Source organism: Eretmochelys imbricata, chromosome 1, assembly GCF_965152235.1.
Source record: "Eretmochelys imbricata isolate rEreImb1 chromosome 1, rEreImb1.hap1, whole genome shotgun sequence".
NCBI lineage: Eukaryota > Metazoa > Chordata > Testudines > Cheloniidae > Eretmochelys > Eretmochelys imbricata.
In genome coordinates, this window is record NC_135572.1 from 349,086,922 (window position 1) to 349,113,746 (window position 26,825).

Consider the following 26,825-nt stretch of genomic DNA (forward strand, 5'->3'; position numbering starts at 1 on the left):
TCTTGTCCTATCCTCAGAGGTTAAGGAGAACAATTTTTCTCCCTCCTTCTTGTAACAACCTTTGATGTCATCCAGTTAGTTCTGGGGGTTCCCTGTTCAGTCCCTGGTGTGTCAGCCCCAATGGCAGGTGTCACAAACACACTTCTTTTAACTCGTTAGAGGCTGCAAAACTACGGACACAGATTCTAACCTGCTGCACAGCCTCAGTGGCCTGCTTGCTCACTTTCTGCCATGCCGATGCCAATGGCATTTTGGGCTGTATATAAGTAGGAGCATTGCCAGCAGATTGAGGGACGTGATCCTTGCCCTCTATTCGACATTGGTGAGGCCTCATCTGGAGTACTGTGTCCAGTTTTGGGCCCCACACTACAAGAAGGATGTGGAAATATTGGAAAGCATCCAGCGGAAGGCAACAAAAATGATTAAAGGACTGGAACACATGACTTATGAGGAGAGGCTGAGGGAACTGGGATTGTTTAGTCTGTGGAAGAGAAGAATGAGGCGGGATTTGATAACTGCTTTCAACTACCTGAAAGGGGGTTCCAAAGAGGATGGATCTAGACTGTTCTCAGTGGTAGCTGATGACAGAACGAGGAGTAATGGTCTCAAGTTGCAGTGGGGGAAGTCTAGGTTGGATATTAGGAAAAACTTTTTCGCTAGGAGGGTGGTGAAGCACTGGAATGCATTGCCTAGGGAGGTGGTGGAATCTCCTTCTTTTGAGGTTTTTAAGATCAGGCTTGACAAAGCCCTGGCTGGGATGATTTAGTTGGGGATTGGTCCTGCTTTGAGCAGGGGATTGGACTAGATGACCTCCTGAGGTCCCTTCCAACCCTGACATTCTATGATTCTATGAATGAGAAACCTGCCCCATAGTATTCAGGAAGCTGCAACCTTCTCCTCGGCTAACTCCCTCCTTAAAATTTACCCGTGTTGTACATTTGTACTTCTTCACATCATTCAAGGGGCAAGACAAAACTTTCGTTAAACTCTATTTTACTGCTACTTCTTCCTCCCAGTCACTCCTTGTCTCCTCCACCTGTTGCCTTCAGACCACTCTCCTGGGGCAGAGACAGCCTTCTTTGTTACTTAGCTCTACAGTGCCTCGCATGATAGGACCCTGATCCTTGATCTGGCTTCCTCGGTGCTCCCATGTTAAAAATAAGAATACCAGGCTAAATGCAGGGTGACGCTAACCACCCATTTGGCTAGCAGTCTGGAAAATACCAGCAATCAAAGGGTTAACTGTCCTCATACATGCGTTTCAGTGGAATGACTCATTCTGGGCGCTGGCAGCATTTGAAGGGCAGAGACCGCATTAGGTGCAGAGAAATGCTGGGATCTCACTGCAGTGCCTGTGACTCCCTGGAGATAAATTCTGACTTTGGCCTTACAAGGTCCAAATGCAGAAAGCTGTCAGTGTGCCCTAAGCACAGAGGCTGCCACAGGGTAGCTACAGAAGCCCTCACTTCTCACTGCAGCCATCAGTCAGTGCAGGGAACGATGGAGTTTTGCCTTTTGGAGCAGTGCATTTAAAGTCTCCGAGGGATGCCAGCGGTAGAAACTTACTGACCAGTTTCCCTTGATAAAAGCTGTGGCCCCTTGACAGCTCCTGACTCGTATACACCCTGTGTAAGGAACGTCTTAGCGCTCCCAAGGACATGCCTTTCCCAGAGCCCAGGGGGTCTCAACCTGTTTCTTTCTGAGGCCCCCCCAACATGCTATAAAAACTCCACAGCCCAGCTGTGCCACAATAATTGGTTTTCTGCATGTAAAAGCCAGGGCTGGCATTAGGGGGTAGCAAGCAGGGCAATTGCCTGGAGGACCCCATGCCACAGGGGCCGCCACAAAGCTACATTGCTCAGGCTTCGGCTTCAGCCTTGGGTGGCGGGGCTCAGGGCCCCAGACTTCAGCCCCATGCGATCAGGCCTTGGCTTTCTGCCCTGGGCCCCACGAGTCTAATACTGTACCTGCTTGGTGGACCCCCTGAAACCTGCTCGCGGCCCATCAGAGGGCCCCGGACTGCTGGTTGAGAACCACTGCTGTAGCCCACACAGGGGAGAGGAACATGGATTGCAATGCACATGTTGCAATTTCATCAGGATAGAGTTTCATGTCCGTGAGGGGGGGTGCTTTGCCCTCCTCAGCTGCCATGACAAAGTAGCCTGGTCTCAAAGACAAAAGGAGCCATGCAAATATATAGAACAATCAGGGCAATTCATTCCAGCGCTGCCCTGCCATGTGCAGAGCCTTTTCTGTTCCCATCAGTTTCAGTGTGAGATGAGAGTGCCCAGTATTGTGCAGGATCGGGCCTTTAGTTTATACTGGAGCTGAAGTAAACCCATGGGTAGAGGGAACCACTAAATAAGAACACCCCTCCTTAACCCTTTGCTCATGTCTGGACTCAGACCAAACTGAAGTATGTTACACACACACCTTTACATTAAAAGAACATTATTAAGGTTGCAAACTCAAGCATTCAAAAGTTAGAAAATGGTAGAATTACAGGTGCCAGTGTAACCTTAATTCAGCCCCCTTTGTGTATATTCACTGTAATACGGTCTTTAATGATGATACATTATGCCTTGTGTGTGGCCGTTATGATATAGTCTTTAATTACGTCACATGCTAGGTTTTTTTCCCCTATTAGTCCCTCTTTCCCAATTTGAATTTGGCTCTTTTTCAGATCTGTCTTCCTTTCCCCACTCTCTTCCTTGCCCCCATCCTACGTGTCCCAGTCACAATCTCCTTGCCGCCCCAGCCTCCTCTCAGCTCCTTATCCCAATCAACTCTCTTCGCTCCCCTAGGTCTGGCTTTTGCTCCTCTGCATTGAAATCAGGCAGCTTCCTAGTCCTCCTCACTGCATGGTGTCAAAGTTTGACTCAGACTCATAATTTATCAGACCACTCTGTTTTATTAGCAAAGCTGCTCTGCTAATACATTTAGAAGTGAGCCCCCCGAGTGGGGCTTGTGTCTTTTAATTTATACAGTTTTTTGGAGAACAAGTTACAGAGAAGTTACAGACAAAAGAAGAAAAAGATTTTAGTCACCACCCTTCGAGATCCCTGAGACCAGTCACGTATCTTCAATTACCTGCCACCCTTAACAATCTCCTTTAACAGTTTCCAGTTAACTTAACTAATTGCCCTTCACACCTTCCATTCTGATGCCTGCTTCTTAGACGTGCTGGCTCTATCTTAATTGCTTCTCCATTCAAAAGCTAACTGTCCCTACGTGAAAAAAGAAAAGGAGTACTTGTGGCACCTTAGAGACTAACCAATTTATTTGAGCATGAGCTTTCGTGAGCTACAGCTCACGAAAGCTCATGCTCAAATAAATTGGTTAGTCTCTAAGGTGCCACAAGTACTCCTTTTCTTTTTGCGAATACAGACTAACAGGGCTGTTACTCTGAAACCTGTCCCTACGTGTGCTCCCTCAGATACTTTGTAACATGTTTTGGCATGCCCTCTCATATACAATGTATCCAGCATGTCCCCTTATACAACGTTATACTTATACAATGTTATACTTCCACAATGGGCATAAATGCGGGGCAGTGAGAGCATAAAAGAGATAGGTGCCCTCCTCTCAATTCTGGTGCCCAACCCCAGCCTCGTTCTCGGTTTATATTTAAGCCAAATTTGGGCAGATTTTCACAAGGATGGCGAAAGGCACATCCTGACACAAAAAGCTACCCTTCTGCCCAGTCCCTGCTCCAAAGCCTGGTGGCATGAGAGCTGCTTAAAGGAAAGGTCACCAGAATTGTTTAACAGGGGCAAAAGTAAATCTATTTCTCTAGCCTCGTTCTTGAAAATGGCTGAATTGGTTTAGCTGAAAATTTCCAAGAGATTTCATTTGGAGGCAGACACCCAGCTTGGAAAATTTCAGCCCCAAAAAATACTGTTTAGCAAAGTTATAAGCAACTGAAAATAAGATCTGATAATGGGAAGGGTTGGGCACCCTTAAACAGAGCTATCTATGATAGGACTTGGAAATTCATCCCTAAGCCATAGGCCCGGTTTCTATTCCTTTCTCTTTCTCCTGCCTATGCTGGTGTGACACTCTGTTTCTTGGGTGAACACCCTGCACCTCCATGTTCATCCTTATAATATGCTTGTGTGGTATCCAATGCAAAGTTTGTCATGTCGGGTGTCTTCGGAAGGCTCATGATGCACCGAGCATTGTTGTTATAGGTTGTAATTTCATGTGTATAATTATGAGACTGAAAATGTCCTCATGGCTTAAAACAAGCCCAGGCAAAACTCTTCGGGAGCAGAGGGGCAGTTCACACCTCATCAGGGCATGTATGGGATTACACGCTAGAGCAAAACGTGGGACTGCCAGTGTCCCCCGTGATGTGAACTCCCGCCCAGCCTTTATTCTCGTAACACCTGCTGTTAGGTTTCCCTCATTGTTCTAAACGCCAAGAAAATGCTCCAGGAAGTAGCAAATGTCTAGCACGTGCTGCCAGGGAGAGCTGGTCTCAGAGGTCTGGGAAAGCGTTCAAACTCTTGTGTGCTTTTCAGGACCAAACCCTAAATCTGAACCTCCCATCACTGCTAAAATACAAGGGCACCATCTGATCACTGTCTCTATCTCTATTAGTATCGTTGTCTCTGAAACAGTTATGGAATGCTTTCCACAGAAACGTAACAACGGATTAAATATCAGTTATTGCCAGATTGGAAAGGGGGAAAGAGAAATCATCAAAATAAAATTGGGGAAGGGTTTACAAATTGGATGCGGATCACTAGGAGCTGCTCAGGGCACCCGTCGTCTGATCCAAAGCACATTGAAGCTGATGGAAAGAGTCCCACTGATTTCAAATAGACCTTGGATCAGACCCCAGATCACCAGCTGGAGGGATGACTAAGACATTCCATTGCAATGGGTAATTTGTTTGCAATGAAATCGCCAGCTTCAGTGGAGAATCAAGAGGAATTTGGCCACACCACTTGATGGGACATTTGTGCTATTCTCCAGGTTTTCTTTGTATAAAAACCTCAGGTCTAGAAATATTTGATTTCTATCACCCTGGATTACTCCATTTGTCACTCTTTTGGATGAGCACCTTCATGCATTCTGCCAGGCTGCCCCGTATGCCTGTAAATACCTGCAAAGCCACTATCCTCCCCTAAATCTCTCCTTAAAACCTACGCCACAATGCCTACAAAAGACTTGACAATGGTTAGGCAGTGGGTGTGCTGCGGCCACTGCCCCACTACTCATAACTGTTCCCTTGTCCTGCCCCATCTGTCCCCTGTATCCAAATGGTGTCTCCCATCTTACACTTAGATTGCAAGCTTTTTGGGCAGGGACTGTCTTTTCATTATATATTTGTCCAGCACCTAACACAGTGGGGCCCTGGTCGCGAGGTGCTACTGTAATACAAATAATAAGCATCTAGGGAGTGAGGCTTATTAGCTCAGATCCTCAAAGATATTTAGGCGCCCAACTCCCATTGGAATCAATGGGAGTTAGGTGCCTAAATATCGTTGAGGATCTGGGCCCTTGTCATTAAAGCAGTGAGAATTTGACTTGTACTTTTCTTTTCTTTTCTTTTCTTTTCTTTTCTTTAGACCAAAGATGCTCTCTTCACCATTCTCCGGGACCTAAGGCCAGAGGACCACTTCAATATTGTTGGTTTTTCTGACCGAATCAAGGTCTGGCAAAAGGACCATCTGGAGCCAGTGACTCCAAACAACATAAGAGATGCCAAGAAGTACATCCATAACATCTCACCTACTGGAGGTAGGCTTTGGAGACCCAGATGGGATTGACTTGTTCCTTTGATTAATTTACACCATCCTGAGACCTTGCAGATCTCTTCAGGGAACACCAGGTAGAATTATCAAAAGTGTTCTCAGCATTGGCCTCTCTCTGGTGCTGTCTGAGTCAATAGGAACTTCACTGTTCATTTCTCTGGTAGCAGATTTAGCCCAATGCTGAGCATATTTGAAAATCCCACCCTCTGATTTCTCATCACACAAGATTCCCAACTATCTAAGCTAGCCGTTCCCAAACTGTGGCCTACAGAGAGCTGGCTGGTCACATGGTGCTGGCTCCTTCACCTTGTTTCCAGCTGCTAAGCAACTGTTAAGGGGCAGCTGGAGATATATTCAAGAATTTCTTAATGTTAGTTTAGCATGCAAGCAGTTGCAGGAGCTGCCGCAGGGATTGCAAATGGAAGGGAAGGTGTCTTTTTGTTCTGTGTTTGACTTGCTGTTTGACTTTTGTGTTTGTACAGTGCCTAGCATAGAGGGTCTTGGTCCATGACTAGGGATCCTAGCACTACTGTAACAAAATAAATAAATAATAATCCTCTAATTGTAATACAAGAGGAGGTATTTGGTGCAATGATCTCTCTGTTAAGTTGTGGTCCACAGTATAAATACGTTTGGGAACCCCGGTAACCTAATGTACTTGGGGACCCATCATTAGTTTAACGTCTAAGCACCAAATGACCTGCACAAAGCCCTGTAAAATGATCTCAAGAAATTCTGGGAAGACCAGAGACTCCAGCTGGCTAAAGATCTGCAAGGGCTTTCCCTACTTTTCCTTATCAGCCTAAACAATAAGCATTCATTCTAATTGAAGCATTCCAAAGGAAAAATGAGCAAACAGGATGGTCTGTTGCATTGCCTTTACTACTAGCTAAAGAGTTTAGGAAGAGGCAGGGTGGGGAGGGGAACATGCCTAGCTAAACAATTACCAAAGGTGATTACCAAATGAACAAAGCATGTTATCCCAGAGGTGTCAAAGGAGAACCACGTAAGGGCCAGCTGAGGCTGCATTGAGTGGATATGACTAATTACAGCCCAAAACAAAGGGAAATAATTAACGGCATGCCAAACTTTGGAGTTTGGAAAAGAGAGATGCATTGATTGTCCATCTCAGCGAGTGTACCGGTCTGATTTGCTTCTTTTATGTGTCTCATTTAGCAAACAGTTGTTGGGTGGGTGTCTTCACATTAGTATTTGTACACCCATCTACCTTCCCACAAATGAGCCCTTTACCACAAAATGTTTTTTGGAAAAAAAATTGTTGCTTTCAGTCTTCAATGTTATTTTTCTGAGTTATGGTTTAAAAAGGATACTGGTAAGCGTGGGGGATTTCTTTCCTCTGGTTTTGAAAAATATGTCAAGCTACAACTTTGGATTTGCATTTTAAGTGCAAGAGATTCGGGATGTTTGGCTCTGGGGTTTTGCTTTGGACCCATTATGAAGACCATTTGCAAAATTCCATTTGGGGTTCTGGGTTTTGATTCCCAACTTCTAACATTCAAGAATGGAGCCAGGATTTCACTTCAGGACTATCTCTAGTATTTTTAGCCTTGTTTTCCACCTCCTCTGTTGCAGTGTCAAAAGTCAGGTGTGTAGTGGTGCCCACTGACGGAGATACAGACCTGTCAAGAGGTGGCATAACAGAGCCTGCTTACAGGAACAGTACCATTTTTGAGGGAAAGGGCACATCGCAATGAGTAGAACATATCAGATGTTTGCAAGCTCTTGAGATTTTCTTGTCAGCCATGTGCACTGCATTTAATCAGGAAAATAAGCTCATGACTTTGCTGCGTTCCCAGGTACTAATATTAATGAGGCTGTCCAGACGAGTGCAAAGCTGCTTAACAGTTACATCGCTCAGAACGACATTGACGCCAGGAGCGTCTCCCTAATCATCTTCCTGACAGATGGGCGGCCCACAGTCGGGGAGATGCAGTCCTCCAAGATCCTCAGCAACACCAAGGAGGCCATCCGCGAGAAGTTCTGCCTCTTCACCATCGGCATTGGCAACGATGTCGACTATAAGCTGCTGGAGAGGATGTCCCTGGAGAACTGCGGCATGATGCGGCAGATCCAGGAGGACGAGGACGCAGCCGCACAGCTGAAAGGGTTTGTTGAGCTTCGCCCTGGACGCACTGGGGCCTTGGATGAGACTGGGTATGGGTGTGGGGAGGAGTGACCTCAGATAAATTCACAGTAGAGACAGGCTCTAGCTGAAGATGGTGGATCTGGATTTCGGCTTTCCCAGGGAAATTTGTTTATAAAGATATGGGCCATTAACAAAATATGGGTGCCGATACAGGTTCAAAACTCCACCTCCTCCCCCAAAACTTGGGGCTGTTACAGGTTTGACTGTGGTTGAAAGGTGCAGGTCAGATAAGTGTGAGCAGGGATGGTGTCCCTAGCCCAGGGGTTCTCAGCTCAATTTTCTTTGTGGTCTCAGAGTGCGGCCACCAAATCTTGCTGGTGGCTGCTCTGACAATTTTCCCTAAAATACTTAATTAACTTTAGGAAAAACAAACAAGTATGCACATACACGTGTCTAAGTCAGTGTAATTTATTTATGTAGAATTTTTTTTTGCAGACTCAATAATAAAACTAATGTACAGTTGTCTCTATTCTTTACTGACCCTAAACTGAATAGAAACACAAATAAGGTGCTTTGCATGTTATTATCCTTTTTCTTGTTGTGTCTTTTGCTTTTTTGGTTGCTTTTTAAAAAGACTTCCTAGTTACTAAGCCTGCTGTGCAAAGTGATACTAACAAACATACAAATATCACTTTTCACAGCAGACTTACTCAGCCCAGGCAAACCTGGGGACAAATTAAGCTCTGGGTGGCGAGGTGGATATGGAGGCAGCAAGGAACTGGGGTGATGTGGGGGGGGTGACCTTGGGGCCAGAGCCCACCACCGTACAGCCTGGGAACAGAGCCTGAAGCCCCGTGGCTGGAGCCTGCCACCTGCCACCACAGGGCTGGAGCCTGACCCCACCAGTAGTGGGAAGGTGGGGAACTCACTGGCTGTCTGTTCCTCCAGCTTTTGGGTCTCCAGAGGTGGGCAGGGCTCAACCACTGCTGGTGGCCCTGGGGGAGGGGGGCTGCTGCTTTGCAGCCCTCCCCCCGCCCCTGAAATCACTACCCAGGAGGCTGTGGCTGCAAGAAAAGTCCACGGTGGCCGTATTTGATAAAAGCTGCCCTAGCCTCTGTTTGCCAGAAGCTGGGAGTGGGCAACAGGGGATGGATCACTTGTTGATTACCCATTCTGTTCATTTCCTCTGGGGCACCTGGCATTGGCCACTGTCTGTAGACAGGATACTGGGCTAGATGGACCTTTGGTCTGACCCAGTCTGGCCGTTCTGATGGTCTTATGGTTGTAGAGCTCTTTCCATGGCTGGATGGCTACTTGGGAGTTCTTCCCCCCGCTCAAGATACAGTGTACCATAGTACAGCTTTGATGCCCTTCAGAACAAGACTTTGGTTTAAATTCTTTTGACAGAGATATTGCATGTGTGCCTAAATCTGGATGGCTGGAGAGCTGGGAGACACTTACATCATCTCGCCCCATGGTGCAAGTGGAGAAAGAAGGACTCGTTGCCCATTTAAATAGATGTTAGACAATGTTAAGGTTCTGAGACACAAACAGCGTCTGCTTTCTGTGAAAAATTTTGATTTGAGTTTTTTATTGAAAAATATTTCACCTCAAACCTAAAACATTTGAATTTGGAAATGCTGCAGCATAGCCTCATGGGAGTCATAGTTTGGTTGCCTCCTGTGCTCTTGTGGCCTGATAGAGCTCCCGCCGCTTTCATTCACCTCAATGTGGGGGTTCCCTGACCGGACTACATCTTCCATGGTACACCATAGCCAGGGATTTTCATATAGCACTGCCTCCCCTCTTAAAGAGGGAGACCACGGTGCACCATGAGAGATGTAGCTCAACCTGGAAGCCAAGGCCGTAGAGGAGAATGGGCGCACGAGTCCCCCAAACGACAACCCCCATGAGGCACTGTGGCTGTATTTCCACATTGAAGTTATTCAGGTTTTGACCAGCATTTTTTGGTGTTTGAATTTCTGCCAAGTAAATGAAATTTTCCATGGGGGAAAAAACTCCTAGTTCCCCTAGGTATCCATAGGGGTGAGCCTGCACATTTCCAATCATAGTTGTGTTGCTCTGTTACACTATACTTAGCCTGTTTGCCCTCTGGACTTTAATACATTGTGGAAACCCATCCACCAGTGTCTGATCCTGAACCATTGCAAGCGGCGGGAGCTCTATCAGGCCACAAGAGCTCATCAGAGAAAAGACTTGCTTGTAAAGGTAGTGGAGTGTTGTCCAGTGGTTGGAGTAGGTAAAATGGAGTCCAGATTGCTGGGTTGTCCTCTCAGCAAAGCCACTGACCCTCTGTGTGGTTTCAGGCAAGTCCCAGTGTTACTTGTGCTTTGTTGTAGTACTCTGTGAAATGGATTGAATAATAGCACTCTTAGGGTTAACTGATGCTTCCAAAGGACTTTGAGGTCCTTAGGCTGAGGGCACTAGAGTGCTCAATATTATTCTAAAAAAGGGAACTGAAAAGCTTTTTATAAAGAGAAAAATAAAAATGTTCAAAGTCCCAGCTCTTTAACAGCCTGTATGTGCAGGCATGAAAAAGGAATGTAGCTTGGCCACAAAAATAGAGTTGAAGTCAGTTCTTTGTTCGTTTACCTTTCAATACCTGATTTCAGGGTTCTGTGAGTCCTGCCTTGCAAGAGAAGAGGAGGCTGAGACTAGAAAGCTCAAGCCCTGTAGAGAATGCAGTGCTCTCCAGGTGGCTTTAGGTCTCAGTCAGGCCACCAGTTGTAGCAGGAGAATCATGCAGCCGTACACGCAGGTCTGGGTCCCTTATAAACGCTTTTCAATCCAACCAAGTGGGAGACATTCCCAGGGATGTGTTAGGTCCTGTAAGAAAGCCCTAAATGAAACACCGATATATTACGGGTGTATAATCTCCAGGTCTAGTAGAAACCATTCTGACTCTCACAGAATCATAAAACAAATTGTGGTGAGATCTTCTCCTTCCAGGCCTCCTGTATCAGAAAAGATCATGTGGAATATAGCCTCTAGATCCTAGCACAGGATCCATGCTCAAAGAACCAGGGAAAGGAAAACTCCTACCAACATGCCTCTGATATTACCTTGGGGGAATATCCCACCCCGAGTGCAAATTCAGCACTCTGTGCATGTGTGTATCCCTGCGTACAGGTACCTGTGTGCGCGTGTGAGTACCTGGCTGAAAACACTAACCTGTGGGAAATGTCACTTGTTTCAGGTTCTACGACGAGATAGGGACGCCCCTTCTCTCCGACATCCGGGTTGATTATCCCAAAGACAGCGTGGAGCAGGTCACTCAGAATCTCTTCCCCAACTACTTCAATGGGTCTGAAATTGTCATTGCTGGGAAGCTCATCGAGCGCAACTCGGGCAAGCTCCACGTAGAGGTGACGGCCAGCAACGCCAACAAGTACATCCTCCTGAAAACCGATGTGGCCATAGACGTCCCAAGCAAGAATGACATCAGGGGCTCTCCTGGCATGGAGGATGGCAAGGAGGCTCAGAATTATGCTGAAAGGGCATGGAGTTATCTCACCATCAAGGAGCTGCTGACCTCCTGGTTGAAGAGTGATGACAGGGAGGAGAGGCAACACTTGATGGATAAAGCCAAGTCATTGGCCTTGACCTACAACTTCATCATCCCCTTCACCTCCCTGAAGATGAAGGAGTTACAGGCAGACCGGCCTAAGGAGATTCATGCCAGTCCTTCTACTGAGGGGATTGGGGAAAGAGTGCAGAGTTTGCAAGGACACAAAGTACCACCAGGTACAAAGAAAATAATTATAATAATTGGACACATTCCTTCAAAATAGGCACACCTCAAAATTGATTTAATTAGAAAGGATTGTCTAGTGGTTAAAGCACAGGACTGGGAGGTAGGAGACTGGGATTATAATCCTGGTTTTGCTAATGCCTCAACGTATATCCTTGGGCAAGTCATGTAATTTCTCTGAGCAGTGTTTTGGGAACATTGTTATAACATTGCTTAGTCTGTTATTGTACCCATAACTCTGGCTGCTTTCTCTTCCCCCTCTTCTAGGTGTATCCAAGCAACCAGACAAAGAAAGAATTAAAATATCCAAAACGTCAGGTCAGTGTCTATTTCCCAATGCTGTATACTTTGTAACTGAAGATAAAGAACGGTTGGTTTACAAAGCCACAACTCTTAGTGCCTTTGGCATAAACCCTTCTGGAGCAAACCAGCAAAGATCCTATTCATTTGATTACAATACAGTAATTTGGAAGAAAAAAGAAAAAAAGAGAGAGGATCAGGAATTGCTAAAAATTAGCAAGAGTGCTAATTAGGAAGCACAGCGGGGTGGTATATTAGGAAGACATAGGTGCATTATTTAAAACAGCCAGTTCATTTTAGGAGTCATAAGGGCTTTATTTCAATATTTTAGCTGGTCACAATAACTTGATTTTCAGAATAATGTTGCTGAAATTTTAAAAGACAGTAAAAAATGTCAAAAAGTTTTCACAATATTTTTAATTGTTTTTTCAACAATCCTTTAAAACATTACATAGACCTAAACCAAGACCCAAGATCTGAACTTCACCAGACACCAAAGAAGATCACGCCTAGCTCTGAAGTTCACAGCTCAGGCCAATCTCTGTATGGCTGTGTTCCGCCAGCTGGCGCTGCAGGAGTGGGTCACTTGCTGTGTGGGAAATCTACCTGCTACTGCATCAAATTAATATTGATGAGCAGGAGGACCTGCCCAGACTCAACTGTTAACGTTCATTGTGCCTGATGGTCATGCTAATCCTATGGCTGGTCAAAAATTGTCCCTCTAAACTGTTTATTGATAGAAAATTGGGTTTTGGACTAAACAAGAAGTGGCTACTTCCCAGGGAAAACTTTGATTTTTCATCGAAAAACTGAACACTCAAAATGTTTTCAGCGGAAAAAAGAAATGTTTCAATTCTGAAGTGCTGCCATGGTACCTTATGGGAGTTGTTGTTTGGGTGCCTCACACACCTATTATTCTCCATGGGCCAGGATCACATCTCTCATGATGCACCATGACTACGCAGCAGCCCTTCACCAAGAGGGGAGACTGTGGTGCATCATGGGAGATGTAGTTGAGCCAGGGAGCCTGGCCTATATATAGGATAATGGGGGCATGAGGCACCCGAACTACAACTCCCATGAAGTACCATGGCAGCACTTCAGAAATGAAATATTTTAGTTTTTGACTTTTCACCTTAAACGCAACATTTTTTGTGGGGAAACAAAACAAGCTATCCATAAACCCTTTAAAAATGTACCAGTAAATCTTGAAGAAAACAGAGATGAGGCTCTTTGAAACCTGTTTCGTGAGATTCAGCACTTGGATACTGGTGTTCCGTGAACGTCTCTTACCTTTGTTCTCCTTTTCATGTCTTCTCAGCGGATGGAGACCCTCACTTTGTCATTGATTTCCCCTCCAGCAAGCTAGCTGTCTGCTTCAATATTGATGGGCAACCAGGGGACATTCTCAGACTGGTCTCCGATCATAATGAGTCTGGTAAGATAATGAGGAATCCTGTTGGAGCTACCCCAGCAGCTGCTGCACTGGGGAAATTTGAGCTGCAGGTATCAGTCCTACAGTGAAAATACTTAGCAACAAGGTGCTTTATGCATTAAACTTACAACAAGCCGGAGAGGGAGGAAGGCTCTGTCACCATTTTACAGATGGGGAGATGGAGACACATAAGACCCCAGTGGCTGTCCATGGCTTAGCACCAATCACATGCAGAACGTGCTGAAGGGTGCCCAAACTTTGCCCAACCGAGGGCTCCACTGGCAGGGGGCCAGGACCTGCAACTACTTCATGTCAAATGGAACAGATTGCCACCACCCCATATATTTAATATGGAGATCGGGACCATGGAAATACAAAGACCCAGAATGCAATGCTCCAGCTTGATCTGAGCAAGCAGTGCCTGTTAGGTAAGACACATGTGGTCTGTATGCCACACTTGACTAGCTGGAGCAGGCACAGCTAAATAAAAGGCCATCTTGAGTTTCAGATGCTAAACTTGGGGCACTTAACATGAGCCAACAGCCTCCCACTGTTAGAGATTATGCTAGGGCTCTGGGCCCCCCTTTGCTCCATCTGCAGGTTTCACTAACTGATTCTGCTTCCACAGCCCACTGCTTGCAGAGTCTTCTCCAGCAGTGGGGTGGGCAGGTTTTGTATCTGACCTAGTCATTAGCATTTAACTGTATGCTGCTTACTTAGGGGGCTGGCGGCCTTCAGTGCTAAGTCCCTGTCAAACTGCAGTAGAAGGGTCCCTGAGCACTGAGGCAGTTAATGACAGTTTGTTTTAACGGAGGGTCTATAGTAATTGCACTAAAACAGTTTTTGCCTCTGGATCAGTCCTGAGAAAGCTAAATCACAAACGATTAAGTCTCTGCTTTGCATAGACCAGTGTGACCCCCTGACTGTCCAAAATTCAGATCTGACCTGGAATTCCTAAGCAAAATGGTTAGTAAGTGGATTATTTGCTAAGCAGGAAAGCCATGGAGTGGCGGCGGGGGCGTAAACATGAAAGGCAATACGAAAGTCTGTCTGACAAGGAAAAAACGAAACAAAACAAAGTCACTGGAGAGCTATTTTGTGTGGTACTTTTGTAGCATTGGCCCAACTTCCCTGTCCCATCTGTGTCCAGCCTCTGCTTTCTTCAGTATACACCGAACCCCTTGCAGACAGACCACTGGCTTCCTTCACCGGCTAGGTTGGCTGATTTTTTGTGGCTTGAGAGGAGAGTGTGCTTGAGGGAGAAAAGCGTCACCCAGGTTCAAATAAATGGCAGTTAAGTGTATGAAGAAAGGAATGAACGTTTCCCCTGTGACCGCAGGATAGGGAGCTTTTCACCTCTGCACTGATGGCGCGAGGCCAGTCGTGACCCTCCCTTGTTACCTTCCGAGGCCGGTGTCTGTCATTTTGCAAAGAAATGAAAGTGACGTCACACCGGCCGGTTCCCCCAGCCCTCCATCGGTTCTGACCCCACCCAGTCTCAGCTGCACTCCCCCGTCATCTCTTCACCCCCCCTTAGCAGGCTGGGTGCGGCAGGGAGGGAGTTACAGAGGAGCCGTCCCATTGCTCACAGGTGGGGAAAGGAGGAGAGGGAGTGGAGCAGCCCTGAGCTGCTGGGCTTTTTCCGCTCCCCCGCCCCGCCAAGAGAACAGTGTGGGTTCCTGAAGGGAGAGGGAGAGAGTGCTGATCGGCGGCTTATACCCCAGGAGGCGGGGCAAACGCAGGCAATCAGAGGGAAGGTTTCCCTTAGCCAGGGGTGAAACGTGCCCCTCAGCGACCAGGCTCAAGTTGTAGAATTTTTATTTGCCGGGTCTGCAACCCCTTTGAGCCATGCACACTGTAAGCACGGCCTCCCACCCCTACCTGTGGCTTCTCTGGTGCAGAATTGAGGCACGCTGGAAGGGCAGAGCGGGAGAAGCGTGTGTAACCCACTGGAGTTACAGGTGCCTCTCAGTGCCCATGCACAGAGACTATGAGTCTGGCGCTGTCCCACTGAGGGCTGTTTCGCTCAAGCTGTAGAAGTTGTGCGTTTAGCTCTGGGAGTCCTGGTTCAGTCCCTGGTATGTTGGCCAAGATGGGGTCCATCACACTTCTGCTGCTGTCGCCTGTGAAGGAGTGTTGGACCTTTTCTGGCCTTAGGCAGTAGGGCTTCAGGGCTGTTGGACCAGAACCTCTCACCATTGCCACATTAGGTGTACTGCAGCCTACAGAGAATGACCCACAACCCTGACTCCTATAGAACAGTGGTATTAGGCCAGATCCAATTCCTCTCTTATCAGAAATAATTCTACCCCATGGTCCTGTGCAAAATGGGATTAGACCCATGCCGGTTAACACTGTGTGTGATTGAGCAGGGTTCTAGGATGGTGTTTGTCAAAGCAAGCCATCGCCTACCTGCCCTAGGTAGATGATAATGCAGTTTGCAAATACCATGCTAACTCAGCGCTCAAGTAAAATATCCTCTCTCACACTGACCAGGGCAATGGTGGCAGAATTCTGCTAATAGACTGGGGCCTGTTTTCAAACTTGGATGTCCAAATATGGTGTTAGGGGCCTAACTTGCGGCAATCAAGTTTGAAAATGTTGGCCCCATTGTTTTAAACAAGATGTTAGCTGGGAGAACTAGGATCCCAGCATGAGTGGTACTTCAGTGTCCACTCAAAATGAGGTTTTCATTATGCATGATCCACCGCATCAGCTCGGAGCGATTCATTCACTCACATTTTAAACCACTGTTTTTTCCCTCTAAAAGGTGTAACTGTGAACGGGCAGTTAATTGGAGCCCCGGCTCCTCCCAATGGCCACAAGAAACAACGCACCTACTTCACCATCATCACGATCCTCAGCAATAAGCCAGAGCGATCCTACGTCGAGATCACACCCACCAAGGTCATCCTGGATGATGGGGAAAGACTCATTTTGCCATGTAACCGGAGTGCCACGGTGGGGAGCAGTGGCCTGGAGGTGTCTATCTTTGCCAATTCCAATGTCACCGTGGCAATACACGGCACCATCAGCTTCATCATCCTGATCCACCAGTACAAGAATCCTGCCCCCTACCAGAGGAATCACCTGGGATTCTACATTTCCAACAGTAAAGGGCTCTCCCCTCATTCCCATGGACTGCTAGGTAGGTGTCACGCTCTTTCAGTTGTAACCCGTAGCAAACTGTTCAGATGGGTGATATGGGAGAAGCGACTATTTCAAAGGGGTTTGAGGGACAGAGGCAGGAGGTGGTGAGCCTTGAGGAATGGGATGGGTCAGCCGAGAAGTGGGACTCTTGCCTCGATCCCGTCATGACTAGCTTGTCTGCCATCAACGTTCTCAACGTTCTCACCCCTCTGTTCTCCATGTGACCCGTCTCCCACTAGTGTATCTATCGATTGTAATTATACAGCCCCCATTACTATAATATCTGAGCACCTCACAGATGTTAACATATTTATCCTCACAACACCCCTGTGAGGTAGGGAAGTGCTATTTGCCCACTGGGGAACTGAGGCCGAGACAACAAGGGACTTGCCCAAGGTCATACAGGAAGCCTGTGGCAGAGCTGAGAATGGTCTCCTGAGTTCTAGGGTGGTGCCCTAATCACCACACTCTCTTTCCGCCCTTTGTTTGAGCTTTGTGGGTCTAAAACAAGTGATGTTACCCTCCAGCGGGCTTAGCCCCCAGAGAGGAACAGGAGGCTCTCTGCTACTGGCAGCTCAAGAAGCAGTTTCCAAGTTTAACTGGCCAAGGCCTGTGTTTCTGGAGGTGAAGAAGGAGCAGAGTTCTCGTCCCAGTTCCCTGTGTGTGGGTGAGAGATTAACAAAAGAATTGTAGAACATAGCTTCTTTCCACCATCGCTGGGAAACCCTTCAGGAGCCCCAGAGCCATTGAAACCTGGTAATTTGGCTGCTGCTTTGGAGACCCCTTTAAAAGACTCTGTCGCAAAGCAAAGCGGCTGCTTTAGGAGTAAGTTTAATCTTTCCTTGCAGGTCAGTTCTTGTACCATGAAGTCAAACTTACCCAGGACCCTCTGGGTGGAAGTCCCCAGCTGGTCAGTCAGAACTCAACAGAAGAGCCGAACCCGAGGCCAGTGAATGTGCTAAAGGTAAAAGGTAGGCTGGTTCCTGTCGTGTGGAAGCAGAGAAAGATCTACAACGGTGAGCAGGAGGTCGATTGCTGGTTTGCCAAGAACAATGCAGACAAACTGATCGATGGAGACTATAAGGATTATCTTGCTGCTCATCCCTTCGACACAGGAACCAGCTTCGGGATGGCTAACAGACTTTAAGGCCGATCACGGGTTGCAACAGCAGATTCAACAACAATAACCCTGCGGGTGGTTCTTACTTTTTTTTAGTGCCAAAGAAACAAATGTTTTCCCTTTGGAAATCAGCTTCCCCACTTCTGTACTGGCAGGTCATGGTGTTGAGTGCAGGGAGGGTGAGGTTTGGGCTAAAGTGCTCTCCTGGTGAGAAGGGAGGGAGAGAGGAGGTATGTCAGATTTAGTAGTACAGAAAGATACAGGTGTAAAAATAAATGCCCAGGTGGATCTGCGCAATACCCACCAGCGTCTGGCTACTCACAGAATGTAAGACATAAGTCATACAACACAACCTTTCCTTTGATAACATGACATGAGGTACCTGCTATCATAACTATCTGGGGCAGACGTGCTTTTAGGGAAAGCATCCCACAAAGGAAAGCCCACGGGGTCATCAGAGGGTTAATGAACAAATTGAACGCAGACCCAGTGAGCCACAGCAGGGCGTTGGTTTCTTGGCTATCCATACACGTGTTGAATGTGGTGTTAAGTGTGACAGCGTGTACCTCTAGCCACCAGAGAGGCTCACTAGTGATATACGCCCTCGTGAGGCGTCTTGCTGATAGCGTATTGGAACATCCTAAAAAAGCATTTACAGCCTGGAACAGTGACAGTGGTGGTGTAACTTACACCCCTTGCAGCATCTTGACTAAATGTTTCAATCCATGGTCTCTCCTGTCTCGGAAAGGAAGGAGGCTTCAACCCACACCACATCTGCTTGATCATAGCACTAGGCACCTACTCTATTTAACAGAAGCTTTCTTAAATTCTCTGAATAGGAACAGTCAGCCAGGCTCCAAATCCACTGACCACAAAACGGTCCCAGCTCTTGTATTGAAATACAAATCCCATATAACTGTTACAGTCTGGGCCCATGGCAGAATGTGATCTTTATTCGTTCCCGATCCCCAAACGCTTATAATCTGACACTCCTCGTCTCTGCTTCCGTGCAACGAAAGCAATTGGCAAAACGAGGTTGTGAAATGGGCCGTTAAACAGATACCCACGCTGCCGGGGTGTGTGGAAGCTGAGCAAGCCACTCACGAGGATTTTGCCTAACCAAAATGTAGAGACTGGTCTATTTTAAAGCGAGGCATCATTTAATAATGCTGTGCATCACCCTCCAGGGAGATCTTTTATTAGAAAAGGCTGCTAGAGAGGACATCAGCAAACATGAAGACATGTGCATGGGAGGCCAGAATTGAACTAAAGTTTACTGTATCTCCCCGGGGGCTCAAAGGGAAGGGGGAGAGGGGTGAAAGCACCTTAAGCAGCCAAATGATATCCAGGTGTTCGGAGAGCACTGAAGAACTGCTTTGGCCTAGGAGAAATAGACTAATTCAGAGCTGATATTTGTATATTTAAACATTATAATCACATCTGGAGTCTAGGACATCTTTCACACACAGCATCCTTGTCCGTGTAGAAACCACCACTCCCTAATGCTGTATTGTGGGGAAGCACTGGGCTAGCAGCATTGCTCAGTTCAATCTCATGTTTTAGTGAATTTTCTTGCTTGTGGCAGAGAACGCTACCATTAGAGCTGCCCACCTAAAGCCCCGCTAAGGTACCTCAAATGCAGCGCTGCTGCCAAAATTCTGCGAGTGCTTTGCAGTGAAATTTGAATCTGAGGGCTATGGCTACGCTACAGACTTCGGCCAGCATAGATCTGTCAGTCAGGGATGTGACGCGGGGCGATCCCTGACTGATGTGGCTGCGTCGACAGAAGCCTGTAGCATAGCCAGAGCTATACCAGCAAAACTGGGCCTTTACTAGGGTAGTTTGTTTCACTCCTGGCGGGTGGCTTTACTACACTGGTCCTCTTGCTAAAGGACCCTCCCCCAGCCTTAGGGAAGGATCCACAAGGTCCAGGAACTCAAATAATTACAGGGGACAACCAAAAATGTAACAGGGGCAGGTGTGAAGGCAAAGGGTCAAACAAAGGGAACCTGAAGGGGACACCGAGCAGAGAACCCCGGACAGCACCCACTGCTCCTCGAAGATGTCAAGGGAGCCCACGGACACCGCCCAGAGGGATTCTGCCCAGATATGTGAGCAAAGGCCTGGCAATAGGCCCCCCAGTCACAGGAAACCCTCTCAGCCAACCTCCTCTCCCTGGTCTTATAGATGGCTACTTTGGCCAGCGCCAGGAGGAGGCTGACAAGGAGGTCCCGTGGCTTTGTGGGGTCATGGATAGGGTGTGAGTATATGAAAAGGTGAGGGGAAAAGTGCAGCCAGAAAAGTAAAAGGATGGTCAGGAGGAGCCAGAACAGGGGCTGCAACCGGGCGCCCTCCAGGTATACGTGCACCAGGGTCTCCCGCACGCCGCAAAAGGGGCAGGCGTCAGGGACAGGGCGCCAAACACACGGCTGTGCTCAGTATAGCTGTGTCCACACTATAGTACTTTGCCAGGATAGTAATCTGGGACGCCCACAAAGCCCTAGTGCAGACATGGTCTGAGGCTACCGCACTGGGCATGGCTCTCTCAGGAAACAATCCTCTGGAAAGAGCAATTGGCAGACACTGCGGAACCGTGTTGCGTGCTGCCTTTCTCCTGAGCAGTAAGCACGGCGTTGGTTAGCAGGCCAAGGCTAAGCTTAGCCAGCACCTGTGTAGCGCCCATGACCAGGAAGTGCTGCGGGGAGGGGAATCTCGCAGAGGGTGGGAAATTGTGCCAGTTAAACTGGCTGCTTACCCTGAAAATCGATGGTGATGAACCACGGTTGTCTGACTCCTGCACTGACTTGACTGTTTTAATTGCAGCAAGCGACCTGGATATTGGTCACATAAGAAACATTCCTGAGCTCATCAGACACCTTTGGACTGTGGTTATTGCCACGGGATTTCCCTGGGTTCGCACTTTCCACCTCCCCTCACCCATATTTCAGCTCTTTAGAGGCAGGGGCTGAGTTTTCTACATAGTGTTGACCTGTTCAAATGCATGTTCCCTTCGAGGGCAGCTTAGTTAGGGCAGGTGTAGGGTTTTATTCCATTGTACACCCCCTTCTTCCCCCTTTCTGTACATAAATATGTATTGCTAAAGCTTCGAGTGCATTACACGTCTCCCCCACCCCATTAGGGACATGCTATTTCAGTTGACCCCAAAAGGATGAAATCTAACCCCGTAGGTATAGGGAGCACGGACAACAGCACAGTTGAGATTTGGTCAGTGGGGATCCAGTTATCACTTTTCACAATAAATATACTTTACAGTGACCGTTGAGGTGATGTTTTTATTTGGTGTGAAGCAGCAGACACTTGGTTGAACCTGCCATGAGACTAAGGTTATGCACATGTTTTATGTTGCTGGATAGGGGAAGAGCACCCTCAGGCGTCATTCACCTGGAAGAAGCAGCTGCCCCAAGTATCAGGTGGTTGATTATAATGGCCTTCGTGACCACAGTGAAGATGTTTAAAAATCAGTAGCAGGCTCTGGCCCAGAGACCGATGCAAACAATAGATGTCAGAGTCTTGCCGTGGAGTGGTGGAAGATGGGTCCAGGGATGAGGGAACTAGCCAAAGACATGGGAGAGCTCTTCAAGTCCCAGCTCCACCAGCCTTCCTCAGGCAAGTCCTTTGGGAAGCCGAGACACAAAGATGAGAATAATGGTACTTCCCTGCTTCCTGGAGGTGTTCTAGTCTACACATTCTTCCACCACACTCATCGCCACTGTCTTACAACAGCGCTGCAGGTGACATGACTAACAGCTATGACAGCCGCCCAGGGAGAGGAGTGGGTACAGTGAGGTAGATTTTTTCAAAGTTGTTTTCTATATAATGATTGAGGTGTTCAGAGATTACAGTCATTTAAGCAGCATAGATTTGAGTGGAGCAGGATGGGACCCTAGGATAGCAGCAATCGCAAATCCTAGATTCTCCTCTGAATCAAGAGCTTCTGAAAGGCACCCCGGTGTCCGGGTGGCTCTCACTTAATATTTCCCTGCCACTGCAGGGACCTCAGGCACTGGTGCACCTCGGTCGCTCCTGTTCTCTGCCTGTGGCACAGAAGAGTCTGGTCTCCTGAGGGCTGCAATACTTGGTCTAAGTAGGGTTATTGACATTGATGTGCGGGGGCTGCGGGGTGCTGGTGGCGGCCTGTGATATGCAGGTCAGATGGTCTGGTCTGTTAGGCCCTTCTGGCCTTAAGCTGTAGGACTTCCCTGGAGAACGAAGCCACTCCCTGCAGAACGATTAGCACAGGGCAAGAAGTGTTTCAGCTCTGAACTAGAGGAAGTACTGGTAGGTCTGAGGATAGCTCAGCTCCATTCCCAGCTGCTAGTTGTCCCCTCTAAGATGCCAACAAAGGCCGGGGGGGGCGGCAATTGTAGAATGAACACCTATCTGTCATGCTCCAATTGCCTAAAGCACAAGCCATCCTGCCTTCACACGCTATTTATATTACTGTAGGGCCTGTGAGCCTGCGTGATGGACCAGGCCGCCCATTGTGCTAGGTGCTGTACAATCGGAGCACAAAAAACAGCTCAGTGCAAGGAGACAATATTGGCTAACTAGACGAGAGAGAGACAGGGTGGGGGAACAAGGATGGCAGCATAGGGCATGTTAGTGCCACTGTGTTGGGGGGACTGTTATTTAGGCAGGACTCAGCTTAAGGAAAGGGAAGAGGAGAGGTCTGGGGGAAGCTCAGGTGAAGAGACACTGAGGGAGGGGGAGGCTTGTAGCGAACAGCCATTTAACGTTCTGCAGTTCTGGCGGAAAAGTCCAGGGGTTCCTGCTTCTGCCCCTGAGGCTAGAGCCTCTGGCTCTCCCAAGGCCACTTGGTGGGGGCAGGGGGTGAAAGGGAGGCACCTCTGTCCTAGTTCCCCCAGTGACATACCCACCCATCAGCTTCTTTCACCGGTGACACTGCACATCCTGGGAAGTCCCATGGCTGAAGACATGGGCAGGTATCTTACCCGCACGCAGTGTGGACTTTAAGAGAACATTGGGGGGGAGGGGGAAAGAGAGCGCAGGGGCACCTGGCCTTTTCTACACTGGGCTGTTTTCACCCATTCTTATTTAATGAGTGTCATGAAATGTTTGTAAGGTCTTGGTCCAGGCCCTTCTGCAGCCCGGAAATTCGGCCTTTTTGCTAACTTACCCACACAACTGCAAGTTTTCCACTGAGGGGTGTGAAACTTGGATTTTACTCATCTTCGCGAATAGCCGTCCGGCCAAGCCGTTTAGAATGGCCAGTTCTCGAGGGTTTGTTCCAAGAGCAGTACAGGTGGGTAGGAAAAAAAAATGGGTCATTTGACTCGCATTAATAGGAAATTCAAAAAGCCTCCCCTTTCAAGACATTTGGAATACTGTGCACTGTTCGGTGAAGGCTACATGATCCTCAGGATTTGCACCTACAATGTGCTTTTCAAGCAGCAGAGTTTAAAAATTCTTCACACACGCTTGGGGCAAAACGTTTTTAAGGCAGGCTCCAAAATCCTTATTTATGCTTCTACAGAAGGGCTTGCAAAAATGAAGGCTTAGTTTGCCACAAGCTGGGATGTAAATCTACTGCTAGCCTGCCATGCCCGAAGTTCACATTTGGATCCTGCTGCTGCACTACAGTTCCCAAGTGCCCTTTAATCTACTCTGCTTTGAAATGAGGTTGATTAACATGCACCGGGGCATGGTTAGTACATGACCACAGGCTCCACACTTCTTGCCCTGAACCAAGGACTCATTTAGACAATCCTTAATTGACCTATAAACCAAGGTGCTAAGAGCTAGATAGCGCCCAGTGAAGGCACTAGGCTCTGCAGGTGGGTGCATTTTGAGAAGCATGTCATCCAATGTGTGTTTGGTGTGATTTGAAGCCCTGTCTCTCCCTTGAAGTCAATGGGTTTTGGATCACAAATTCTTCTCAGCAGCATAAATATTTCTAGTCTTATACGGCACATTATTATGTGGTCCTGCCTTGAGTGCAGGGGACTGGACTAGATGACTTCTCAAGGTCCCTTCCAGTCCTACACTTCTAGGATACTCAGATTACTGTAGAATCTGAATGCTTTCCAGTTATGCATTAAGCAAGTCGATTCATATCAGTCACGTGGGGTTCATTCTCTCTCTTCTCTCCTGGGGGGGAGAATTGTGCATGCAATGGAACGTTTTGGTAGGGTGCACATGCTAATCTGTGTTTATGGCAGGCTGAAGAAGGGTGTCTTGCATTTGGAGCAGAAGGTGGCAAGGTTTGGGGCGGTCCTTAGGTCCTTCCTGAGGGAGTTTGTTCTCCAGATGTTAGACCAACCTTTGGGAAAGCTGTCTCCTGCCCAGATGAACTTTCCTGTTTAAATAAGGCTTTATTTTAGAGATCACTTTAGACAGATTTTTGAAAAATCTGGCTTTAGAAAACCAGCTTTTCCCCACATCATTAACCCAACTGACTGCCCAGATTTTTAATGAGATTAACATCTGGGCCAAGACAGGACAGTTCCAGTTCAGATATGGCAATGCAAAGCAAGCGGCAAGTCCCTGCGATTGAGAGTTTAGAAGGGGAGCCATCTCCTTTGTAACATCCTCTCTTTGTAAAACGTTAAGCCCAGGAATGCATTCCAAAGATGAAGCAACTTTAAGTCAAACTTTTATTACAATCCCTACAAAAGAGTAAAAACGTCAGATGCAGTGGAATGATCAGTCCAACCCCAAAGACATTTTTAAATAAGTTTTACAAGTGAGCTATTTACGAGCAAGCTGTGCATGCAGAAAGCATCACAGTGCAGTTAGTACAAGGTAAATCTTCCATCGTATAAAAAAGATCTAGTATTTTGACTTATGCTACCACCATCCTGACAAATTCTACAGCCAGCTGGCCAGCCAGAGAAATCTCTCTCTACGGTCCCAACCGTGATAGGATTAGGAGTGTCCAGTTTAGAGACAAATACAGGTACAGCCGGAGTTAATGGTGTATGAAGAGCCAGCCATCACACTGGGCAGCAAGAATGCAGAAGGTACAGAAACGCCATCAGGAAAATAACTGCAAAGGGTAGATCTGGTTCGACCCAGCATGTGATCTCCATTTAACTGTGCAATAAACTAGCATTCCCACCCCAACTTCCAACATCAGATCAAAGTCCAGTTTTCTAAAATAGTCTCTACTGCTGGTTTCTTGGTTGGCACTCTCTCCATTTGGCTCAGTTTGACGTCGCTGTTAAAGTACCCCTTGATAGCCTGGCTGTGTCGCTTTCTGGCTGGTTCCTTGGAGTCCTGAGATGTCTTGGTCACTTTCAGACTGATCAAAATCCAAGTCAGGACAGAGCAACACCTAAAGGAAGAACAAGAACAATTCAACTCTCAGAGACTTATTGCTCAGTGACTAAAGAGTCTGTTTGGCTGGAGATCTCATACCTCTTCATGCCTTTTAACTGGACATACCATAGGTAACATCTCCCAGAACGGCACTGCTCTGAAGGATAAAGATAGGTCAGTGATCAATCAACAAAGCTACCCTAAGTTTGATACAGGAGTTGGCCAAGATGCCTATTCCTCCGCAATCAAGTGACAGACTCAGCAAAATCTAAACTCAAACCCTCCTCAACCAAAACTTTCTTATTACAGAGCGAGGCATTTAGTTACCCCAGCGGGTAGGTGTGTGCAGGGCATCCCATGCTGTTTTCAGCTTGAATAGATGAGTGTTCAAAATCAAGTGAAATCAGGTCAGCTGAACAGCAGAAGTCAGATCTGTCAGCTCGCCAGCTGGCTGGCTAAGTGGTTTCTGCTATGCATTATGCTCACCTATGTTAAACTATATTTTATTGTACCCTATCCTCCCTCCCTTGGTTTGCTCAGTCATTTCCCCAACCCACTGTAAAGATCTTGTCTTTAGACTGTAAACTCTTTGAAGCAAAGAAATGTTCTTCACTCTGTTTGTACAGTGCCTAGCACAGTGGAGTAAAGGCCTCTAGGTGCTATTGCAATATATTTATCATTCTTTAAAACAGAAAATCAAAGGTAAACAACGTTTATTCAGGGATGTACAAGAAAAATGTTGGACTCCACCACCACTAATTCAACGAAGTACAGGAAAATTACAGATGAGCCTGCTTTCTTCTGATCAGCAGACACAAAATCTCATTGGCCTGCCATTGTTGTCTTCTGCACCGGCCAAAGTCGCGTATGTTGAGTTACTTAATTAAACCACTAAAATGCAGCCACCTCTGGGGTAGGCTACAACTTTTCAACAGCATCCAGCAACAGTTAAGGATAGAAGAGAAGGCAAATATTTCAATCAGTTGAGTTTAAGGAGATGACGTAGCTAAACCCCTACGGAAATATGGCCAGGGCTCGGTCGATTCCTGGATATAGCGTGTATATCTGAGATTCTGACAGCTTCAGTTTTACTTCTCTAAAAGACAGCCCCTCCAGTGGTACAGTCCAGCCCACGCTGCACAAGTTGAGAGTTGGCTCAGTGAGACGAGCAACAGCTCCTAAAACAGAGCTTCCTGCATCACCTTAATGGAGCTCTCCCATGTAAACGTTGATCTGGCCTGTCCCTGCTCAGCTTGAGAGATCTAACAATATCACAGCCTGAATTTTTATGCGGGTTATTAATCATGTCATCTGGATCTCTGGACTGTTTCCTGACACAGTGCATTAGGGATGCAGTATAAAATGTGCTGGCTTTATGAAATGCCCATATCAAGGGAGAATTTGCTCATGCTTTGTTTGGCCAGAGTGTTTTAAATGCAACAGACAAAAAACTGGCAGAGGACAGATTATTAAGAAGGCCTCGTCCCTGGTCCTGGACCCGGATATCATGGGGGACATAAATTGCATGATCCCGGTGCACTGTCATAACAAAGGAACACGCCTTTCATTCGTTACCATTTAGGCGGCACGGTGGGGCCAGTAACCACAGCAACAGGAGCGCTAAACAGGGAAAACAAACTGCTGCAATGAATCAACATTTTCAAAGGGATTAGAAAGGCCCACACAGTCCAGCCCGATCCACACATTTTATGACGTCTCCAGCAATCCACAGAAAATCCAGCAATGTTTAAGAGATGCTGTCCGGTCACACTTGGCTTTTACAAGACACTGAGACCAGTAGAAAATAAAAGGGAAATGTTATTCAGGTGCTATTTGTAACAAAGACGCTGGTCCCTCTTGGGGTATGTTACGCTGCTAAA

At 47.2% G+C, this 26,825-nt stretch overlaps 2 protein-coding genes across 2 annotated transcripts in view; one reads left to right on the forward strand and one right to left on the reverse strand.

Moving 5' to 3' along the window:
- The window catches only part of ITIH5 (inter-alpha-trypsin inhibitor heavy chain 5), a 57,205-nt gene extending 39,532 nt beyond the window's left edge, over positions 1 to 17,673 (forward strand). Inside the window, exons 8-14 of the mRNA XM_077807894.1 lie at positions 5,577 to 5,748; positions 7,580 to 7,889; positions 11,087 to 11,634; positions 11,909 to 11,959; positions 13,263 to 13,379; positions 16,147 to 16,524; positions 17,375 to 17,673. Of these exons, the coding sequence (XP_077664020.1) occupies positions 5,577 to 5,748; positions 7,580 to 7,889; positions 11,087 to 11,634; positions 11,909 to 11,959; positions 13,263 to 13,379; positions 16,147 to 16,524; positions 17,375 to 17,673 (1,875 nt within the window). The remainder of the gene's footprint in view (positions 1 to 5,576; positions 5,749 to 7,579; positions 7,890 to 11,086; positions 11,635 to 11,908; positions 11,960 to 13,262; positions 13,380 to 16,146; positions 16,525 to 17,374) is intronic.
- Positions 17,674 to 24,847: 7,174 nt separating this feature from the next.
- The window catches only part of LOC144259608 (store-operated calcium entry regulator STIMATE-like), a 68,907-nt gene continuing 66,929 nt past the window's right edge, over positions 24,848 to 26,825 (reverse strand). Inside the window, exon 8 of the mRNA XM_077807895.1 lies at positions 24,848 to 24,961. Within this exon, the coding sequence (XP_077664021.1) occupies positions 24,848 to 24,961 (114 nt within the window). The remainder of the gene's footprint in view (positions 24,962 to 26,825) is intronic.